Source organism: Echinops telfairi, unplaced genomic scaffold (genome assembly GCF_000313985.2).
Source record: "Echinops telfairi isolate 266 unplaced genomic scaffold, ASM31398v2 ScPeMD7_7420;HRSCAF=8458, whole genome shotgun sequence".
NCBI classification, from domain to species: domain Eukaryota; kingdom Metazoa; phylum Chordata; class Mammalia; order Afrosoricida; family Tenrecidae; genus Echinops; species Echinops telfairi.
Window position 1 is genome coordinate 46,828,897 of NW_022111320.1, and position 19,637 is coordinate 46,848,533.

Here is a 19,637-nt window from a genome sequence, read left to right on the forward strand (position 1 = left end):
TAGAAAGCAAATGTTTTGAGAATGATGATGGCAACAAATGTACAAATGTGCTTGATACAATGGATGGATGTATAGATTGTGATAAGAGTTGTACACGTTCCCAATAAAATGATTCTTTAAATAAAAAATTTTAAATAAATAACTTTTTAAAAAAGACAAATAACTTTTTTTAAAAGACAACTGTAAGAGCCCCCAATAAAAAGATTTTTAAAAAGAAAGAACTTTATATAAAAGAGCAATTGTATATTGAGAGAGCATCCCAGCCCAGTCCAGGTTAAGTACATAAATCTGATATTAGGCCATATGCCTGTTACCAGTCTATAAATTCTTCTTCAGACTCACACAGCACGTGCAATGATGCTGAATGCAGAAAGGAAGATCACAGGCCAGTGGGTGGAAAGTCTGTGGACCCAGTGGGGGTGGAAGCATCTCAGTACTGGCGTGGGTCTCCACATGGCTTCGCCAACTCCAGGGCTCTGGGTCCATCAGCATGTAGCTCTATGTGGCTTGTCAACAGGAATGTCTCACAGGGAGACAAGCAGAGAGAGCGTGTGTCCCGCCTCCAGGGAGGAAGACGGGAGTTCCCAGATTCCTCAGGAGAATGCCACGCCTACACAGAGGCCTCATTGGCTGTGACCTGACTGACACCTTTGAAAGTTGACAGATTATGTAACTACCAGTTTCCATTGACTAGTTTTCAGAAGTAGATCACCAGGTCTTTCTTCAAGTCAGTCTTTGTCTGGAATCTCTGTTGATGCGTGTTCCACATGATAGCAACATGCAAGTCTTCCTGGACAGATGGGTGTTGGCTGCCCATGAGCTGCATTGGCTAGGAATCAATCCAGTAACCACTGCTGCCAAGTCAATTCTGACTCATGCAGACCCTGGATAGGGTTTCTGAGCCTCATCTTTCTCCTACAGAGCCGCTGGTGGGTTTTGAACCACCAACTCTGAGGTTATCAGTGCAACACTTTACTTAACAGCACCACCAAGGCTCCTTGGTTTCCCACATAGGTTGGAATTTCACCACCAAACTATCAATGGCTCCCTGACATCTAGAAAGTCAGAAATGAGTTATGATTGTGGAAAGAGAAGAACTTGATTATGGAAGGATCAGTATTTTCTATTCATGACCAAGTGGCCCTTTGTTGCTGTTATTTAAGTAAGTGCCACCAGTGAGTCGGCTTTACCCAGAGCAGCCTGACGCACGACAGATCGAAACACTGCTTGGCCTGCGCCATCCTCACAACGGCCGTATGCCCGAGTCCATTGATGGAGCCACTGCGTCCATCCATTTCCTTGAGGGTCTTCCTCATTTTCCCTGCCCCTCCCCTTTGCCAAACCTGCTGTCCTTCTCCAGAACTGGTCTCTCCTAACAACGTGTCTGAAGTATGTAACACGGCGTCTGGCCCTCCTCGCCTCTAAGGAGCCCTCTGACTGCACATCTTCCCACACAGCTCAGTTTGTCCTTTCAGCAGCCGATGGTACTTTCAGTATTCCTCTCCAGCACCACAGTTCAATGCAGCGATTCTTCTACGGTCTTCCTTATCCAGTGTCAAACTTTCACATGCATATGATGCAACGGAGAATACAATAGCTTGGGCCAAGCACACCTTAGTCCTCAAAGTAATATCCTTGCTCTTCAATACTCGAAAAGAGGTCTTGTGCCACAGATTTACCTAATGCAGTACATCTTTGGATCTCCAGACTGCTGCTTCCATGAGCATTGATTGTGGATCCAAGCAAGGAAAATGCTTGACAATTTCAACCTTTTCTCCATGTATCATGATGTTACCTATTGGTCCAGTTGTGAGGATTTGGGTCTTCTTGACATGTGTTATAATCCAAACTGAAGGCTAAAATCCTCAATCTTCATCAACAAGGCCTTCAATTCCTTCTCACTGTGGCAAGCAATATTGTGTCATCTCCATATCCCAGGTTGTTAATAACGCTTCCTCCAATCCTGATGCAACATTCTTCTTCATATAATCCAGCTCCTCTGATGATTTGCTCAGCATAGAAATTGAACAAGTATGGGGAGAGGCTACAACCTTTTCTGATTTTAAACCATGCAGGATTCCCTTATTCTGATTCCAGAATGCCACTTGATCCATGTACAAGTTCTGAATGAGCACAGTGAAGTGTTCTGGAATGCCCATTCTTCTCAAGGCTGTCCACGGTTTCTTGTGGTCCACACAGTCAAGTGCCTTCGCCTCATCAATGAAGTGCAAGTAAACATCTGTCTGGTCTTCTCTGCTTTCAGCCAAGGTCCATTTGACTTCAGCGAAGACACCCCTTGTTCCACATCCTCTTCGGGATCCAGCCTGAACTTCTGGCAGCTCCCCGTCAATGTACTGCTGCAAAGGTTGTTGGGAGATCTCAGCAAAGTTTGTGACAGCCATGACATCAGTCGATAGTTTGAGCATTCTGTTGGGTCACAGTTCTTTAGAATGGGCACTAATATGGGTCTCTTCCAGTCAGTGAGCCAAGTAGCTGTCTTCCAAATTTCCTGGCATAGACCAGTGAGGGCTCCCAGTGCTTCTTCAGCTTGCTGAAGCCTTCCATGGGTATTCCGTCCATTACTGGAGCCTTGTTTTGGGCCAATGCGTTCAGGGCAGCTTTCACGTCTTTCTTCAGCACCAAGCGGTCCTGGGTGCCAGTAAACATGCACTAAAGCAGACACATGACCATTCTTCCCTCCATCAGGGGCCGTTCATGGCAGTCATCCCTTACCTGACCCAAGTGGCAAAACAAGCTGCCCTGTGCCCCGTGCCTCTGCTTTCTGCAGCCTGTTCTGCTTAGGCGTCACTTCCCACCAGCTTAGGGACCAAAACATCAACTTTCTTCAGACACCGGAGATGCAACCCCGGTCTTAGAAACTTCTCTGACTTTCCTAGAACCCACTTCAGGCTTGACTATAGTTTGAGGCTTGTCCTTCTTCAGTAATGACTGAGTTGTTAAACAGGACTTCAGAAGAGCGGTCTCTTGGCTATTTTTTTCTTCTCCAAATGAACACCATAGCCAAGCGGCAACAGTGGCATGTATGGGAATTTTCAGAAAAATTAAGGTGTGTGTATCTTCCCCCAGATTAAAAAGTTTGTTGACATCCTGCACTTGAGTATTTTTTCTAACCTTTGGCTTATAAAATAGCTATGTGTTCGGCTCGGCGTTCAACTCAGAAAGCATATTAGAATTTAAGAAGCATGGTTTCAAATTGCTGTCCTCAAAGAGTAAGATATACTATCAAAACAATATGACCCACATGCAAATGTAAGAGGGTGTTCTTAACATATTCGGAACAAGCTTTCCAAACTCCTCAGTCACATTCCCTTCACCTCTATCCCCCTAAGACTAGCGCATCGTTGACTCAAAATGGTTACCCAATTGTAGGTGTCTTTCTGTAAGACAAAGAGCCCTGGTAACTTCATGGGGGATAAGCCAGGCTGCTAACCACACGGTCAGCAGTTCAAACCCACCAGTGACTCAGCAGGAGAAAGCTGAGACCTTTGATCGCATACAGCTTTACAGCCTTGGAAACCCACAGGGGCAGGTCTACCCTGTCCCGTAGAGTCACTGTGCGTCCGAGTTGATGCCCTGGCAGTGAGCATGGGTTGGTTTTGCCTGGCTTTGTTGTGTTCTTGTATGATGTTCTTTAAGACAAAAAATACTTGCATTTGAAAGCCACTGCTTAATTATGTAATTATGTAATGGGGGCTTCAAAAAAGCTGTTACTGCTTTATCTTTAGTCCCAATTACGGAAGTTGTTCTTCTGGTCAAGTTTGCCTACAGCCAAGGGATCTTGCTAATCTTCCAGTTCCTCCCTGCTCTCTCTGCTGAGTCTGATCCCCATTGATCTCATTTGCCCTCTGATGGGCTAATCACCTTGATTTTTCTATTACCTGAAACACAGGGAGAGTGCGAATGAGCTGGGTAGGGATGGTGGGTCTTAGCTTTAGCTTTACCTTTTTATGGTTTTAAAATCCTGATTGCCCGGCTGTGCTCCAGGCTCCTGAAATCAAATTCTCTAGGAGCGGGGGCCTGGGTCTCAGAATCCATGACGTGCCCAGGTGACTCCGGTGGGCAGCTAAGGTGGACAAGCAGTGATATTCCGAGGAAGAGCGTCTGTAACCAGCAGATGACTGAAGGCATGGCTGTCCCCTCTTGTTTTCAGTTGTTTCGACACGGAGACCGAAGTCCCATCGAAACCTTTCCGAATGACCCCATTAAGGAATCCGCCTGGCCGCAAGGATTTGGCCAACTCACACAGGTGGGTTCCATTTTCGGTTCGGGTTGTTCAGTCTCCGGGGGAGAGTGTGCACGGTTGTGTATTGTATGTTTTGTTTTTACGGTTTCCTTTATTAAAGTATACGTGATGTTCCTGGGGGGAAGATGAAGAAAGGGGGGGTAGAGGTGCTGAAGAGAGGCAAGAGGTACTTCACCAAAGTGCCCCCATCGGGTTTGCAAGGCTGTAATCTTTCCGGAGGCAGACGGCCACCGCTGCTGGTGGATTGGAGCTGCCCAGCCTCCAGTTAGCCACCCAGTGCTGTGTCCACTCCCTCATTGGGCCTCTTCCTGCCCAAAGCACTGTTTCAATGCATCGAAATGTCATCATAGAAGATGTCCATAGGATGTCTCTGGGGCCAGTGGCTGTTTAGTCTTGGTGAAGTGTGGGAGTCACTTGGAACGCTTTTTTAAATGATAAACGCTTTTTTTTATGGATCAATGGTCCATAGGGAGGGGAAAAAATGAGGAACTGATACCAAGGGCCCAAGTAGAAATCAAATGTTCTGGGAAGGATGATGGCAACAAATGTACAAATGTGCTTGACACATGGATGGATGGATGGATGGATGGATGGATGGATGGATGGATGGATGGATGGTGATGAGTTGTATAAGCCCCCAATAAAATGATTTTTTTTTAATGGATGCTTGCCTGGGAGTCTTCCTTCACTGGTCCAGGGTGAGTCGTGGGCATGGGATGCTTAAGAGCTTCTCAATGTCTCCGTGGGTTCTAATGTTCCCCCGAAGCGGCCCACCACTGCCCAACTCAGCCCGTGTGCCATGGAGAACCAACCGAGGTCAGAGAGGTGATGAGGGGTCAACAGCGTGTCTTCCAGGTCAGAACTTGTGCCCTATAGCCTAGCTAGCTGCTAGGTCTTTGAATGAGAGAAAGGCTACAAACATTCAGGTTTGCCTATTAACACCGATGTCTCTTAGTGACCCCTGGTCCCTTGCTATGCTTTTCCAATACGATAATATGACTCTCTGGACTGGGGGCTTGCAGTCTTCGGTGGGGGGTCCATGCTGACTCCTAGTGACCCATGAGGACAGGTAGGACTGCCCCTGGGAGTTTCCAAGACTGTCGCTCTTGAAGGGAGTAGGAAGCCCCGCCTTTCTCCCCAGGAGCAGCTGGTGGGTTTTGAACCGCTGCCCTTGAGAGCAGTGTCCTCAAACCCCCTTGTGCCAATGAATCCCTTGAGGATCTGATTAAAACGCAGATCCTGCTTCAGCAGGTCTGAGATGGGAGCCGTAACAAACTTCGTCTCTTACAAACTCTGGTGTGCATGCTGCTTGGACGTGGACTCCTCTTGACCTAACAGTGGTTTCAAGGTGAATCACTGTCTGGGGCCAGGCACTTCCACTCTGCATAATCATGAAGGGCTACCTCCCCCGCTCTGTGATCCCAGCAGAGTGGTCCCCAGACCAGTCACAGCTTTACCTAAGACTTTTCCAGAAATGTAAATGAGTGGGCCCTGGCCCATACCCACTGGATCAGGAATGGTGGGGTTCGATGAGCCCTTAGGGGATTCTGTGCACACTGGAGTTTGTGCTGTCGGGTAAACCTTGGACTGCTAACTGCAAGGTCAAAGCCACCAGCTGCTCCTCTGGGGAAGGATGTGACTTTCCGTTCCTGACAACATTGAGGGCCTTGGAAACCCTAGAGAGGGGCTGCTGTGCGTCAGCACTGACTCGAAGGCACTGGATTTGGGTTTTATTTTTTAGGGGAGCGGGTGTGGGGAGAACAGAGGAAGGAGCCCTGGGGACGCAGTGCTAAGCAAAAAGTCGGCAGCAATCCCTCTGGGAGAAAGTTGCAGTGTCCAGGGCTAATGACCTAGGAGCCAAGGTCAGCACAGGTCTGTGATCAGGTCTATACATTTGAAAAGAGGCTTTGCTTTTGGTCAGAAGGTGCTGTGGGGTTGGGGGAAGGCAGACACGCGCTGGATGGAGACACAGGAGCTCTCTGGTGGCGGGGAAAAGTGAGGCTGTTCTCTACAGATTCCTGAGGAGACCTGTGCTCCCCACCCCGATTTGATAATCCACCCGTGTGGCAGTCTGCTCTCTTCAAGATTTACAGCCTCGGAAATCCTATGGGGGCTCTTCCACTCCCACTCTGTCCTGTGAGTCGACACCATCTCAATGCCGCTGGGCTTGGGCTCGGTGTTTTAAATTGAAGAGGATTCTTTCCTCAAAAGTGAGCTGTCAAGGAGAGCGATTAGAGGGAGACACCTGCTCCTTCCCCTAGTTAAGTCCTCCAGGAAACCCACCAACCTTGACAAGCACCTCCTTCCTTCTCACCCCCATCACCATTCCAGAGGGGCCAGGTGACAGCTGGTAGTGGTGGCTGGGTGTGACAAGCAATTGAGTAAAGGGGAGGGAGCAGCAGCACCTGCCCCACCATGTGCCCTGGCTCCGGAGGCTCTGGATTAAAGGCCAATGTAAATGCAATGTTTCCCATTGCAGGGCAGACTACTGTTTGCACCTGAATGTCTTGGGGACACTTGTTCAAATGCAGGTTTGGAGCCTGGTGCAGGATCTAGTGAGGGGGATTTCTGGGGTGGGGGAGGGAGGGGGAGGTGATGCAGAGGACTTTGCATGTCAATAAGCACTCCCACGTACTTCTGCTTCTAATGTCTGGTAATGCTTGTGGATGGAGGATTCAGCCAATGCCAAGCATCTCTGTGATCAGAATCCCTCAGAGCTGGCCAGGGAGAAAATCCTGAGCCCTGCCCCATGAGGATTCTGGTACAATAGGCCAGGATGGTGCCCATGAATCTGGCAAGTTCCCAGGTCATGCCAATACCACTTTCCTCAGACCACAGTAGCAGTTTCCAGTTTTTTTATGAGCCAGGCATGGACTCAGCAGACAGTAAAATCATTGCACCCAAAGGAGCCGAAGACTCACAGGATCGCGTTGAACTGCTCCTTGGGGGTTTTGAGACCATCACTCTTTACTGGAGCAAGCCACCTCCTGTTCCTCCCGCAGAGTGCCTGGATCACAGAGCCTGGGAAGTAGCCCTTCATAATTATGCAGAGTGGAAGTGCCTGGCCCCAGAGGTTTTCGACTGCCACCCTTAGAGTTGACACCTGGATGCATAATGCCTCCCGAGCTTCTAAAATATCTTTCGTTGACCTCCTAGGCCAAGGTCAAATGCTTCCAAAGCCCTCACTGAGAGGCCAGCCCAGCCCTGTGAGTGGTTGACTGACAAAGATCTCCCCACACCAAAAAGGAACCATGTACTTCAATCAAACACCACTCTGAAACATCTACCATGTGCAAGGCAGGAGCCCTGATGGCACTGTGGGTTAAGTGCTGGGCTGCTGACCAGGAGGTTGATGGTTCAAATCCACCAGCCGATCTCAGGGGGGGAAGGAAGAGGGTATCTGCTCCCCTAACAGATGTCAAGTCTCAAAAACCCTAAGGAGTCAGCTCTACTCTTCCCGAGTCAGAATGAACTCAGTGAGAGTGGACTTGGGCGCAAGATGAGGCTCAGTGCCGATGGAGGCACATGAGTATCCTCAGGGAGAGCCTGCACGTTGACTGCCTTTCTCTTGTTTTCATTTTAAATGCACGCTGTTATTGGGTGGGGTGGGGGGGTGTTTGAAAGCAGGAGTTATTTATTCTTCACGTGCAGGGAGGAGAGATGAGCGACATGCCTGTGGCCGCGTTGAACCCACCTTCATGAACTTCTGCTTCTCCCCACGCCCATAGGTGGGGATGGAGCAGCATTACAAGCTTGGAGAATATTTGCGAAGAAGATATGAAACATTCTTGAATGAGTCTTACAAGCGCGAACAGGCAAGTTGAAGCGTGGGAACGGTGACCCTTCAGAGAATTGCACGCAGGGGGAGGGCAGAGCGGAGACCCAAAGCCCATCTGTAGAGATTTGGACATCCCCTTACAGGTCACAAGGAAGAGACAAGCCAGTCAGGGTGCAGTACAGTACAGACAAAACACACAACTGTCCTCTAGCTCTTTAATGGTCCCCCCAACCCCACCCCTATCATGACCCCAAGTCTACCTTACAAATCTGGCTAGATCAGAGCATGTGTACTGGTACAGATAAGAGCTCAAAACACAGAGAATCCAGGACAGATAAACCCCCTCAGGACCAATAATGAGAGCGGTGATACCAGGAGGATAAGGGGAAGGTGGAGGACAAAGGGGAAACTAATCGCAATGATCCATGAATTATGTTCATCCCCCAGGGGGACAAACAACAGAAAAGTGCATGACGGGAGACAGCAGTCGGTGTAAGACATGAAAGAATAATAATTTATAAATTATCAAGGGCTCCTAAGGGAGGGAGATGGAGGGGGGAAATGAGCTGAGACCAAGGGCTCAAGTAGAAAGAAAATGTTTTGAGAATGATGATGATGGCGACGTGTGTACAGACGTGCTTGACACACGGATGGATGGATGGATTGTGATAAGAGTTGTACGAGCTCCCATTAAAATGATTTTTAAAGAAGAATTGAACGTAATGCTGCCTCTGGGGAAATGTTTGCCTGTTTTCCAAGGAACTGTTACCAAGCAGAAGGCTTGTTTACAAATATACCCTTCACGAGATTGTTTGGGCCCTAACACACTTAGAAAGATAAGTAAGTTCAGAACGTGATGACAACCTGGGAGAACTATTTCTACTTGACAAGTAGCCACCACCTAATTAGCCTCGTGTCAAAGCAGATATTGGCCTGAGCCTCTTTTGTATTCAATCTCCTCTTTTGTAACAAATTAATAGCATGATCCAAGAAGCTCCCACAATGTCTACCAACAGTCTACTCTGGCCGACCTGCCCTTTCACAATCCCCCATCCGCTCCTTGTGGGACAAGCCACACACCCACTCAGGTGACTTCTCCTGTGATTTTTCCCTTCTAGGTTTATGTCCAGAGCACGGATGTCGACCGGACTTTGATGAGCGCTATGGCCAACCTTGCAGCTCTGTTTCCCCCGGAAGGCATCAGCATCTGGAATCCCAACCTCCCCTGGCAGCCCATCCCAGTGCACACGGTGCCCGTCTCAGAAGACAAGGTCAGTATATTGGGAAAGTCAGAGTTCCACACAGGCCTGGAAGAGGGAGGGAGGGCCGCTGGGTAACCAGTGGATCAGGGCTCTGGACACCCCTCAGACCATATAGCAGTCATGTTTCCTAAAGTTCCCTTGCAAAGGCCAACAAACGCTATGAAAGAGCCTACACAAGAGACAGGAGGGACCGAATTCCTCTTTGGACACTTGGACACAGCAATTGGTTCTTCTCCATTCACACACCCACACACATGCACCCACGTGCACGCGCATACACACACGCACACACACGTTTCCTAATGCTCTCCTTTCAATGTCCCAGGCTTTTTATTCCCAAGAGCTTCTTCCTGCTGAAGAATACATGAGAGTCTCGTTCCACCTCCTATGCAGCCCCTCCCAGGAAGACCCCTCCTCCCAGCATGCCTAGCTAGAGAACGAGAAATGGAAGATACGCGGGCACTCCATGTGCCATCTGATTGACCAGCCTCGAATGAACAACAGTTCTGTTCTCATTTATTACCGCTGGCCTCAGGGCCCGAAACCCACCGCAGCTGAGTTGATTCCAACTCACAGGGCCCCTGCTGGACCGAGTAGCCCTGCTCCGTCTCTTCTTTCTCCCAGGGAGAGGCTGAAAAATCCGAACCTCGGACCCTCAGGTTAGCAGCTGAGTGCTCTAGCCAGTGAGCACCACCAGGGCTCCCAAATAAGGGGTAAAAACAAACAAACAAAAACTCCACAAAACCACACTCGCCTCTATCACGTCCACTCCAGCACATAGTGGGCCCGCTTCTTTAGGGCTTCTGGGAGCAAACAGCCTCACCTGTTCCTCACGGAGCAGCTGGTAGGTTTGCAGTACAGACTTTTCCATTAGTAGTCCAATGGCGAATCCACAGTCCCACCGGAGCCCTGTGGTCAAGGGCCAAGGGATGGGGGTAGGAGGGGAGGGAAACAACAACAAAAATGGGCCAAAGTCAAACAGGTGATCATCAAAGTCAAACAGGTGATCAAAGTCAGATAGGTGATCAAAGTCAGATAGGTCATCAACAAAATCAAAGTCAAATAGGTGGCCCATAGGTATGAGAACCAGATCTGTCTCACACCAGACCAATTTTATTCCCCCATCCGCCACACTGCCTTTTAGACTCTGCTGGGGAGATGTTTGAAACTCCCGAATCCCTGAGCACTGTCCATAACAAATCAGAATAGGTGAGCGTGGGACCCGGCTTCTGTTCTTAAATCTCCCAAGGCGATTGCAGTGGGCAGCCAAGTTGGCGATCCAGGAACATGAGCTCAGTGGGTGAGGGGAGGCTGCTTGAGAGAAAAGCTCAGCTTTACGTACACAGAGTGGGGCTATGAGCGCCGCAGCCTCGTGAGAGGAGGTTGTCGCTTTTGAAAGAGGAATACATAATTTACCCCCTCAGGTGTGGAATTTAATGCTATTAATTAGTTTGGGACAAGGCATTCGTCTTAATTCTCCTGTAGTCCCGACATAACCGTGACCGTCTCACCGCTCTCGGGATGAGAACCTGGCTACTGGGCCTGGCTCTTGCTCCGTGACCTCCACCCCAGAACAGGTCTCTGTCCTCTTCGCCTTCCCAGTGCGCCCAGAAATGTGACGTCATGGCAGCCTTTGGGGGCGGAGGCATTTATTCTGAATGCGTAGGAGAAGCAACCCTCCTCTGTCCCGTTCATGATGGGCAAATCTAGTCCAATAAACTCTTCGGCTGGGTCCCCCCCCCCAAAGGCAAGACCATGTAGGTTGTGCCTCCGGCTTTCACAGAATCCAAAATCATGTTTTAAGATCATCTGTGTTCCTAGGAGGTTGTGGTTTGTTTGTTTGTTTCCCCTAAGAGCAAAACAAACAACGAAAACATCACTTAGCCACCGCCTTTTCTTCAGGGATACAGACCGAAGAAGAGGACCGGATTTAGCCAAGGTCCACCCACCTAGCGATTTAACCCTTCATCCCAAAAGCCAAGAATTACATTGCCTGAGAGAGCTACAGGAACTCTGAGAGGGGAGGAAAACCCAGCCGAGCAGGAACAGGGAGAGGGGCTCCCAGACAAGATGCTCGGCCCCTCCCTCACTCAGGTGTAGGAAAAGTATTCTTTAACCTTGGTTAATTGTCTTCCCACATCCAATCAACCGCAGGGTAGTCTCAGAGCTGGGCTGACGGCCCGAAGCTCCTTCGTGGAGCAATGCTTGGCTAATAGAACTAGAAGGGCAAGTTCCTGTCCTTTATCTGATGAACTTTTGTTTTTTACAAAAACAAACTCACTGCCATCATGTCAGTTCTGACTCCAAGCAGCCCAGTAGGGTGTAGAACCCGCGCCTGTGGGTTTCTGAGTCTGTAACTGTTTAAGGGAGCAAAGAGCCTCATCGGTCTCCCGTGGGTCGGCGGCTGGTGGTTTCAAACTGCTGACCGTTCTAACGACACCTACCGTGTGATCATCGCAAACCTCTCCTAAGATAGCTAGCCTGATTACCATTCTGGTTTTCCAGGTGAGGAAACTGAGGCTCAGAGTGACCAGACATCTAGGCCAAGATCACCCCCCTGGCAGGTTGTGGGGCCAGGGTTCTTGTGCTAGCCCAGGCTGAGTGCAGGGCCTACCTGCTGACCTGGCTGATCAGCCTGCCCCCTCTGTCGTTGGCTCCATCTGGTATTCCCTGGTCTAGGCCAAAAAACGCGTGCAGTTAAGGTGACCAGACGCCCTGCTTTTGGTGGGACAGTCCCGATTTTTTGGCGTTTTAAAAAAGTCCCGATTTTTGGAAAGAATGCACGACAAGCTAGGGAATGGTCTATTTGGTCCATATAGACCAAATTTTCAGTCAAGAACCCCTCCCCCTCAACCCCCCTTCCCTGCCCCCCCCACACACACACTTTAAATCTGGTCACCTAAGTCCTTCACCCACCCTCTCCTTTCCCACTTCTACTCAGTCCCTGAGGACTGTGGAATTCTTTTTTTTTTTTTCAAAATGTCTCCCTGGGTACATTCGTGGTTTTTAATGTACATTCAAAATTGGGGATCGAATAGCATACAGTATGGAAGGCCCTACTATTGGAGATATGGCTCTTATTTTATAGGGAGAAAGAGGGGGAACTGATCACAATGGTTGATGCATAATACCCGCCCGCCCCCCCACCAGAACAACAGAAACACGGGTGAAGGGTGAGAGCGGTCGGTGTAAGATATGAAGACAATAATAATTTTAAATCTATCAAGGGGTCACAAGGGGGGAGGTGCAGGGAAGAGGAGCTGATACCAAGACAAATGGAAAGTAAATGTTAAGAAAATGATGATGGCAACATATGTACAAATATGCTTGATACAATCGATGGACTGTAGTAAGAGCCCCTCATATAACGATTAAACAAAACAAACGAGCAAACAGATGAGGAAATCAGTGTCCTGCAAGTCCCTTGGGAGACCATCACACGGGGACTCCAAGACCATGCTTTCTACTCAGTGAGCCTCCAGTGCCAACCTCCCCACTCATCCTTGGTGAGCTTTTTTGGGGGGGAAGAGGGAAGTATCCCCCCTGATGGACAGCACTTCCTTTCACACTACAGATATGTACTCAGTGGACACTACTTCAATTGTGCTCTCGGGACCTTCCAAAGCTCCTTCGTATCACGGTTGCAATGTAACAAATGATGAATTCCACTTCGCGTTGTGGAGGAAATGCAGTTTCTGCGTGGCCGATTCTGTGACCGGGATGAAGTTCGCGGAGAAGTGAAATTCTTCTCACTCCCGGGGACGATGGTGTCACTAAAGCCTCTCTGCACCCCTGCACTGTCTGTGCCACCGCCTTCTAAGTGGCCCCTCAGACCCTGCTCTTCCCATGCCTCATACTCCCGTGTTGACCAAAAAGCAAAACCACACCGACTGCGGTAGACTCCATTCTGACTCAGCGTGGCCCCTCAGGAGAGACTAGAACTCCCCAGACTGCACTCTTCTTTCTCCCTGGAGAGGCTCCTGATTTTGAAGCACCAACCTTTAGGATAGCAGGCCAGCCCATAACCCACTAGGCCACCAGGACTCCTTCTTACTCTGCCCGAGACAGCCCATTTTGAAAGGCAGGCTAGCCAGGGCTCTCTGCTTTGAAAGGCTCTGAGATCCACTTCAAGCCACGTAGTGATCTCCAGCACAGGGCTGGAAATGGATGGAAAGGAAAGGCCATAGAATAAACTTGGCTCCACTGACCTGTAGGTTACAGTTACCATGACTAAAGCTGGTCAGATGGAAAACCCCACTTTTAGGATGGCCACTTAGTTCTCAGACTATGCACGGGTGCCCTTAGCAAAAGGAGTCTGCGGTGGGGTGGGCTCACTGACCTCTAACCTTCTTTCTGGATCTCTAGTTGACCTCTCTCCATGAACTTCTGTGTGCCTATGGACAGCTAGAGCTAGACATGGAAGGGGGTGGGGTGTTAGCAAAATGAACGCTTACCATTTCACATAGACATCTAGGCACTCTGAATATTTACCAACAGCCTGGTGGTGTGCAGTAAAGTTCACCGGAAAGAGCTGAAAGTCTTACTATTTTAAGATCTTAAAACAAACCAAAACTGTTGCCATTCAATCGACTCTTAACTGGTGGCCACCACATGTGTGTCCGAGTGGAACTGCTCGCTCCTTGGGGTTCACAGTGACTACTTTTTCTGGAATAGACTGCCAGGCCTCTCTTCCACCATGACTCAATGACTCTTCCAGGGAGACTCAAATGACTGGCCTCTGAGTGGGTGCACCAGCTGCTGCAGCAGGGACGGGCCTGGAAGGCTTGCAAAACAACCCTTTGTCTTCTCTCCCAGTTCCAGAATTCCCCTTTTAGCTCAAATCCCATCTGTCCATTTGGACTGGATCAAAGTCTAAACTGGGCTACGTTTCTTTAGCAAAGCACTTCTGACTAACCGAGATCTTTGTCTTTTTGCTTTTGCCTTTAGTTGCTGTATCTGCCTTTCAAGCACTGCCCTCGTTTTAAAGAACTTGAAGATGAGACGTTGAAAACAGAGGAATTCCAAAAGAGGCTGCGTCCCTATAAGGTGAAAGAACAGTGTTTGTTTCTCTGGCAGACTTGAACACGAAGGGTGATGGCCCAGCTTCTCCAAAGTGCGTGGCCATTACAGGAACGGGTTAGGCTATCTGACAAAGGTCCGTCATTGGGACAGGCCTGGCCACAAACCAGTTCCTTTGCAATCTTATATCCATGTCCCCGAGAAGAGGCAGGCTAGTGTGGCTGGATCAGTAGAGGAGCAAGTCTAAAATCACCTGCCTTGCTGAGGCTGAGAACGATGAGGCTGTGTGCTCTGAGACAGAGTTGTCATCTCAGAAGCCCTGTAGAGGGTCACTATGAATTGGAATCCACTTGGATGGCAGTGGCTTTTGCTTGAGTGTGTGTGTGTGTGTGTGTGTGTGTGTGTGTTGGCAGCGAGGCTGAGGGCGGACACAACTGCCTGGATACAGAAACAACCCGATCCCATGGCCAACTCCAAACCAAACAACGTGTATCGGGTTTACCGGCCTGTACATTTGCAGGAGCAGTAGCCTCGTCTTTTCCCTGGGAACAGCTGGTGAATTTGAACTGTCGACAATTAGTCCTATACCATTAAAAATCACGGGGGCACGGGGTGGGGGTGGGGATTAGCAAGGAATACAACGGAAAGTCTCTCAATGACCCCCTAGGCAACTGCTAGAACTATTTACTTTAAAAAGCCTTCTCGTCCTTTCCTTTTCTAATTGGACAGTCCTAGAGTTTATAGATGTACCAAAATGATCAGCCCCTCTGGATGGGTAGGTGGGTCATTTCCAGCCTCTTGTTTTTTACCAAGAGGTTGTGCTGAATAGCCTGGTGCAGTCAAATCCTTCACCAGAATATCTCTAGGCTGATAGCCTAGAAGTAGAAATTCCAGGTCTGCTTGAAATATGATCAACTTGCCCTCACAAGAGGTGCTTCCACTTTCAACGCCTTTCAGCACCAGGCGGTCACTTTGGCTAGAGGTAGGTGCCCCCAGGGAGCATGTCCCACATGTGAGAGATGAAGCCCTCGCAATGGCTGTGAGGAACGGCTGAGTCAGATGGGTGAACCTTGGGCCACACTATGGGAGTCCAAGAACAACACAGCACCTAGCAGGGTGTTTTTGTTCTCCTCCAGGTGGTACATGTGTAGCCCAGGTAACCAGATCCTGTCTCTATGGGTGTTATAGTGGGTGGAAACTTGCCATCCGGATGACCTCAGGCGCTCATTGAGGTTGTGAGTGCTCCTGCACCGGCTCCCCAAAAGCCGTGTGCTCCTGCTGATGCCAGGACAAACCAGGAAGGAACGCGGGGCAGGGAGCCAGCATCGCTCAGCATTTTTAATGTAATAATGAGAAAGGATCCATCGGGGGGTGTACAATTCTTTGGGTTGGCATGATCACCGTCAATATTATAAGTGCACTTTTCCACAAAAACAGTGCTCCCAGCAGGGATAAGTTTGCCCCCAAGGGGACATTTGGTAATAGCTGGAGAACACACTGGTGGTCACACCTGGCATCTTGATACTGCCACCTACTGGTTGAGGCCAGGAATGCAATGCCGTTAGACGCCCTCACCTGCACAGGACAGCCCCTGCTGCAGCAAAGAATTACCTAGCAGCACCCCACCCCCCAAAAAACAGCAATAATCAATAGTGTTGAAGTAGAAAACCCCCCATGTAACACAATCTTTCCCCTCTGCGTGTTTCAGGATTTTATAGAAATGTTGCCAACATTTTCAGGCTACCAAGGACAGGACCTTTTTGGGATTTGGAGTCGAGTGTACGACCCCCTGTTTTGTGAGGTGAGTAAGAGTATCGGAGGGTAATGTGCTGTCTGACTTCATGACCTATGTCTATTTTAAAGCAGATAAATGCATGTTCTTGCTTTCTTTTTGAGATCGATTGCTTATCTTTCCTTTGACATGGAAACGTAATTCAAGGTGCTTTTAGGTTAACTTTGAAAGCCTGACTTGTCTTGTCTCTCCAGGATTTGGGTTTTCGCTGTATAGAAATGTATTTTTCTTTGATGCCTTACCACTTATTTTTCAGTCACACGGGAACACTGGACTGGTGTCTTGATTTGTCATTTTAAAAGGGGGGTGGGCGGCAACGTAATATAGAAGGGAAAAAAAAGAACAGTCACTTAATTTATGGAAATATAAATTATCATAGCAGCTGTAAGCCCTGCTAGTGGAACGAGCTTATGGGAAAGATGCTCATCCTTGCTGGGCTGTGCATATCAAGTGTTGGCAGCAAGAGGAGCTCCTTCTTGGTTCCTTTGTTTCAAGCTTAAATGGTGGTTTCTGTTCACCAGGCTCCACCTTCTGGCCAAAAGGAGAACTCTCGGTTCTAGTTTCCAGTCTAACCCACCAGCAAGTTGTTTGGGACAGATGAATTTTTTTCTTTAAAAAAGCTCTTTGCTACAGAGCTGATTCGCATAGTGATCCTACAGGACAGAAAAGAACCACCCCTTTGGGTTTCTGAGACTGTAGATCTTATGGGAGCAGACAGCCTCATCTTTCATGTATGGAGCTGCTGGTGGGTTTGAACCACTGACATTTCAAGTAGCAGCCCAGGGCCTAACCCACAGCACCACCAGGGCTCCCAGTTTACAGCTAGCTCATTAAATCCTAGGATTGAATTCTGACTGCCCACATTTGTCTGCCCAAATTATGACCACATCCTCTGATGTTGAGCTCATCGCAAATGTGTGGGGAAGCATTTCGTTTCACAATTTTATTTCACTAACAACTAGAAAGAATACGCAGTCACAGTGCCAACAAGAACTAGCTGTCGTTCAACCATGTCATGCAGTATGGTGTGAGCAAGAGCCAATGGTACTGAAAGAAGTTTGCGCTGCAGGGAAAGCATCAGCCAAACATAAGTTTCCAGGGATTGATGGGACACCTAGTGACATGTCTCAGCAAACCAGATGAGGCACTGGATGCTTGCCCTCATCTCTACCAGAAAATCTGGAAGACAGTGACTTGGCCAAGTGACTGGAAAAGAACCACATTTGTATCCACTCCAATGAAAGGTGACCCAACTCAACCCACACATTATAGAACCATATCATTACATCCCATACAAGTAAAATTTTGGTGAAGTTCATCCAATCCGGCTGCATCTGTCCATTGACAGGGAGCAGCCAGAGGTGCAGGCCGGATTCAGAAGAGGATGTGGAACAAGGGACATCATTGCTGATGTCAGACGGATCTTGGCTGAATAAAAGAATACCCAAAAGATGTTGACTTGTGTTTTCTTGACTCTGCAAAGGCATTCGATGGTGTGGGTCATAGCAAACTGTGGATAGCCTTGAGAGGAAGGGGAATTCCCGAATGCTGCATTGGGCTCATGCAGAACCTGATCAAGAGGCAGTTGCGGTAACAGCACAAGGGAGTACTGCATGGCTTACAATCAGGAGAGGTGTGCACCAGCGTCGCTTCGCCTCACCAGACTTATTCAATCTGCATGCCGAGCAAATCGTCCGAGAAGCCGGATTATGTAAAGAAGAATGTCGGAAGGGAGATTGAAGGCGGGCTTATGAACAAGCAGCGTTATCAGACGGCACAGCCTTGCTCGCTGGAAGTGAAGAGGACTTGAAGCCCTTGCTGACGAAGACCAGGGACTGCAGCCTCCCGGAGGGATGACAGCTCATTGTAAAGAAGCCCAACCTCCTCACCACTAGACCCAGGGGTAACATTGTGATAAATGGACGCAAGGTTAAGGTTGAGCTGAGCTGTTCCCTCACTGGCCGTGAGGCTTTGGTTTCCTTGTCTTTCACAGCCCCACCCCCACCTCTCCCACTCCCTCGGGAGATCACTTCATAGCGGTCTCCTCTTTCAAGAACTCTCCGTCTCTCAGCTTGACATTGGAGACCGGGGGAATCCTAATCGACTCTCCAATGCCGGCAATAAAGATTGGCACCAAGTCCCCACCTGCCCTGCGGTATGCGTTTTTCATCCACTTAGCAAATATTCAAGTGTCTTGTGGACGGAAGGCCGGAAGTTCCCCCCGGAAGTCTGAACCGGAAGCTGAAGGCGGTGGGAGAGACAGGGTTGTGGGCAGCGGAATCCCACGGCCTCTCCTCAGCTGTCCCCTCAAGCAGCTCATTCAGCGTGTCAGAGCATCTGATGGACCTTGGCAAATGTCATCTTTGCAGGTTTGACTCCCCACCCAGGTTTATGAACGGTTTCTAACGATTATGAACCAAGGAGTGAGGTCCGTTCTTACTGATCCGCACGTGGACTCTGCAAACGATGAATCCGATCCAATCACACCAGCAGCGAGGAATCAGGATCACTGCTTATCATAATATAAAGTCTTCCTAGACAGAAGGAAAGAAAGCTCATGACGAGGACCGCTAGACCCTGGAGCTCTTTGGGGATGGAAGAGAAGGGAAAAAATCAATAAGGAGATTGAGGGAGCCAACTTAGTCCATGAACATAACCTCGTTTTCCCAAAGAGAATGTTCTACATCCTAGTTTGGTGAGTGGAGTTTGGGGTCTTAACATCTTGAGAGCAGCCATCTGAGATACAACGACTGGACTCTACTCGGAGAGACCAAAAGATCCTGCAAGAAATCAAAGGCTCAAAGAGGAAACGAATCCCCAAGAGGAAGAGCCATGCAAACCGGAGCCTCTGCTTTGAGACCAGAAGAACGGGGTGTGAACTACTTCCCCTGCTGATCATTCTGATCAGAGATGCGGTGAGAGCTCCCAGATGCGATAGGAAAAAAAAAAAAGACCTGGAGCAAATCCCAAATTGCTCTAAACCAAACAGGCCAGGCATACTCGTACACCAGACATTAATAGAGACTCAAGGCCACTGTCATACAGTCATCTCTGAACATGGAATCAAAGCTATTTCTGTGAATCACCATTCCATCAAATAACAAAATGGCTCACAAAAGAAACACGGCCACCTGTGAGAAGGTGTTCCCCTCAAGCCATCCACTATTTGAGACCAAAGGGTCAACATCTTCCTAAAAGCAAAACAGGTGAGGAGGCCAGGGAGTGAGGCTGGAAGCAAAGCCGGCTGAGCAGGGATCAAGCAAATGCTAACAGCCTCAGGTGAAAATCCTAACCCATTGGCCTGGAACTGTCTTGTATGACATTTGCTGGGGGGGACTCTAGCTTGGCGCGTGCACGTTCACTTAAAATGCAATGAGATCATTCTTTGCGTCAACCAAGAGGACAACCAGGGACTAAAAACACACGGGCCTTTTCTCCCTTCGTTACAGAGAACCCACAATTTCACGTTACCTTCCTGGGTGACGGAGGATATCATGGCTAAGCTGAGAGAACTGTCCGAAT

The 19,637-nt window shown here is 48.9% G+C and overlaps 1 protein-coding gene across 1 annotated transcript in view; it reads left to right on the forward strand.

Moving 5' to 3' along the window:
• ACP3 (acid phosphatase 3) overlaps window positions 1-19,637 on the forward strand; it is a 55,231-nt gene that overhangs the window by 13,203 nt on the left and 22,391 nt on the right. Inside the window, exons 2-7 of the mRNA XM_004704177.1 lie at window positions 4,172-4,267; window positions 7,993-8,079; window positions 9,161-9,313; window positions 14,252-14,350; window positions 16,032-16,124; window positions 19,565-19,629. Coding sequence (XP_004704234.1) covers window positions 4,172-4,267; window positions 7,993-8,079; window positions 9,161-9,313; window positions 14,252-14,350; window positions 16,032-16,124; window positions 19,565-19,629 — 593 coding nt within the window. The remainder of the gene's footprint in view (window positions 1-4,171; window positions 4,268-7,992; window positions 8,080-9,160; window positions 9,314-14,251; window positions 14,351-16,031; window positions 16,125-19,564; window positions 19,630-19,637) is intronic.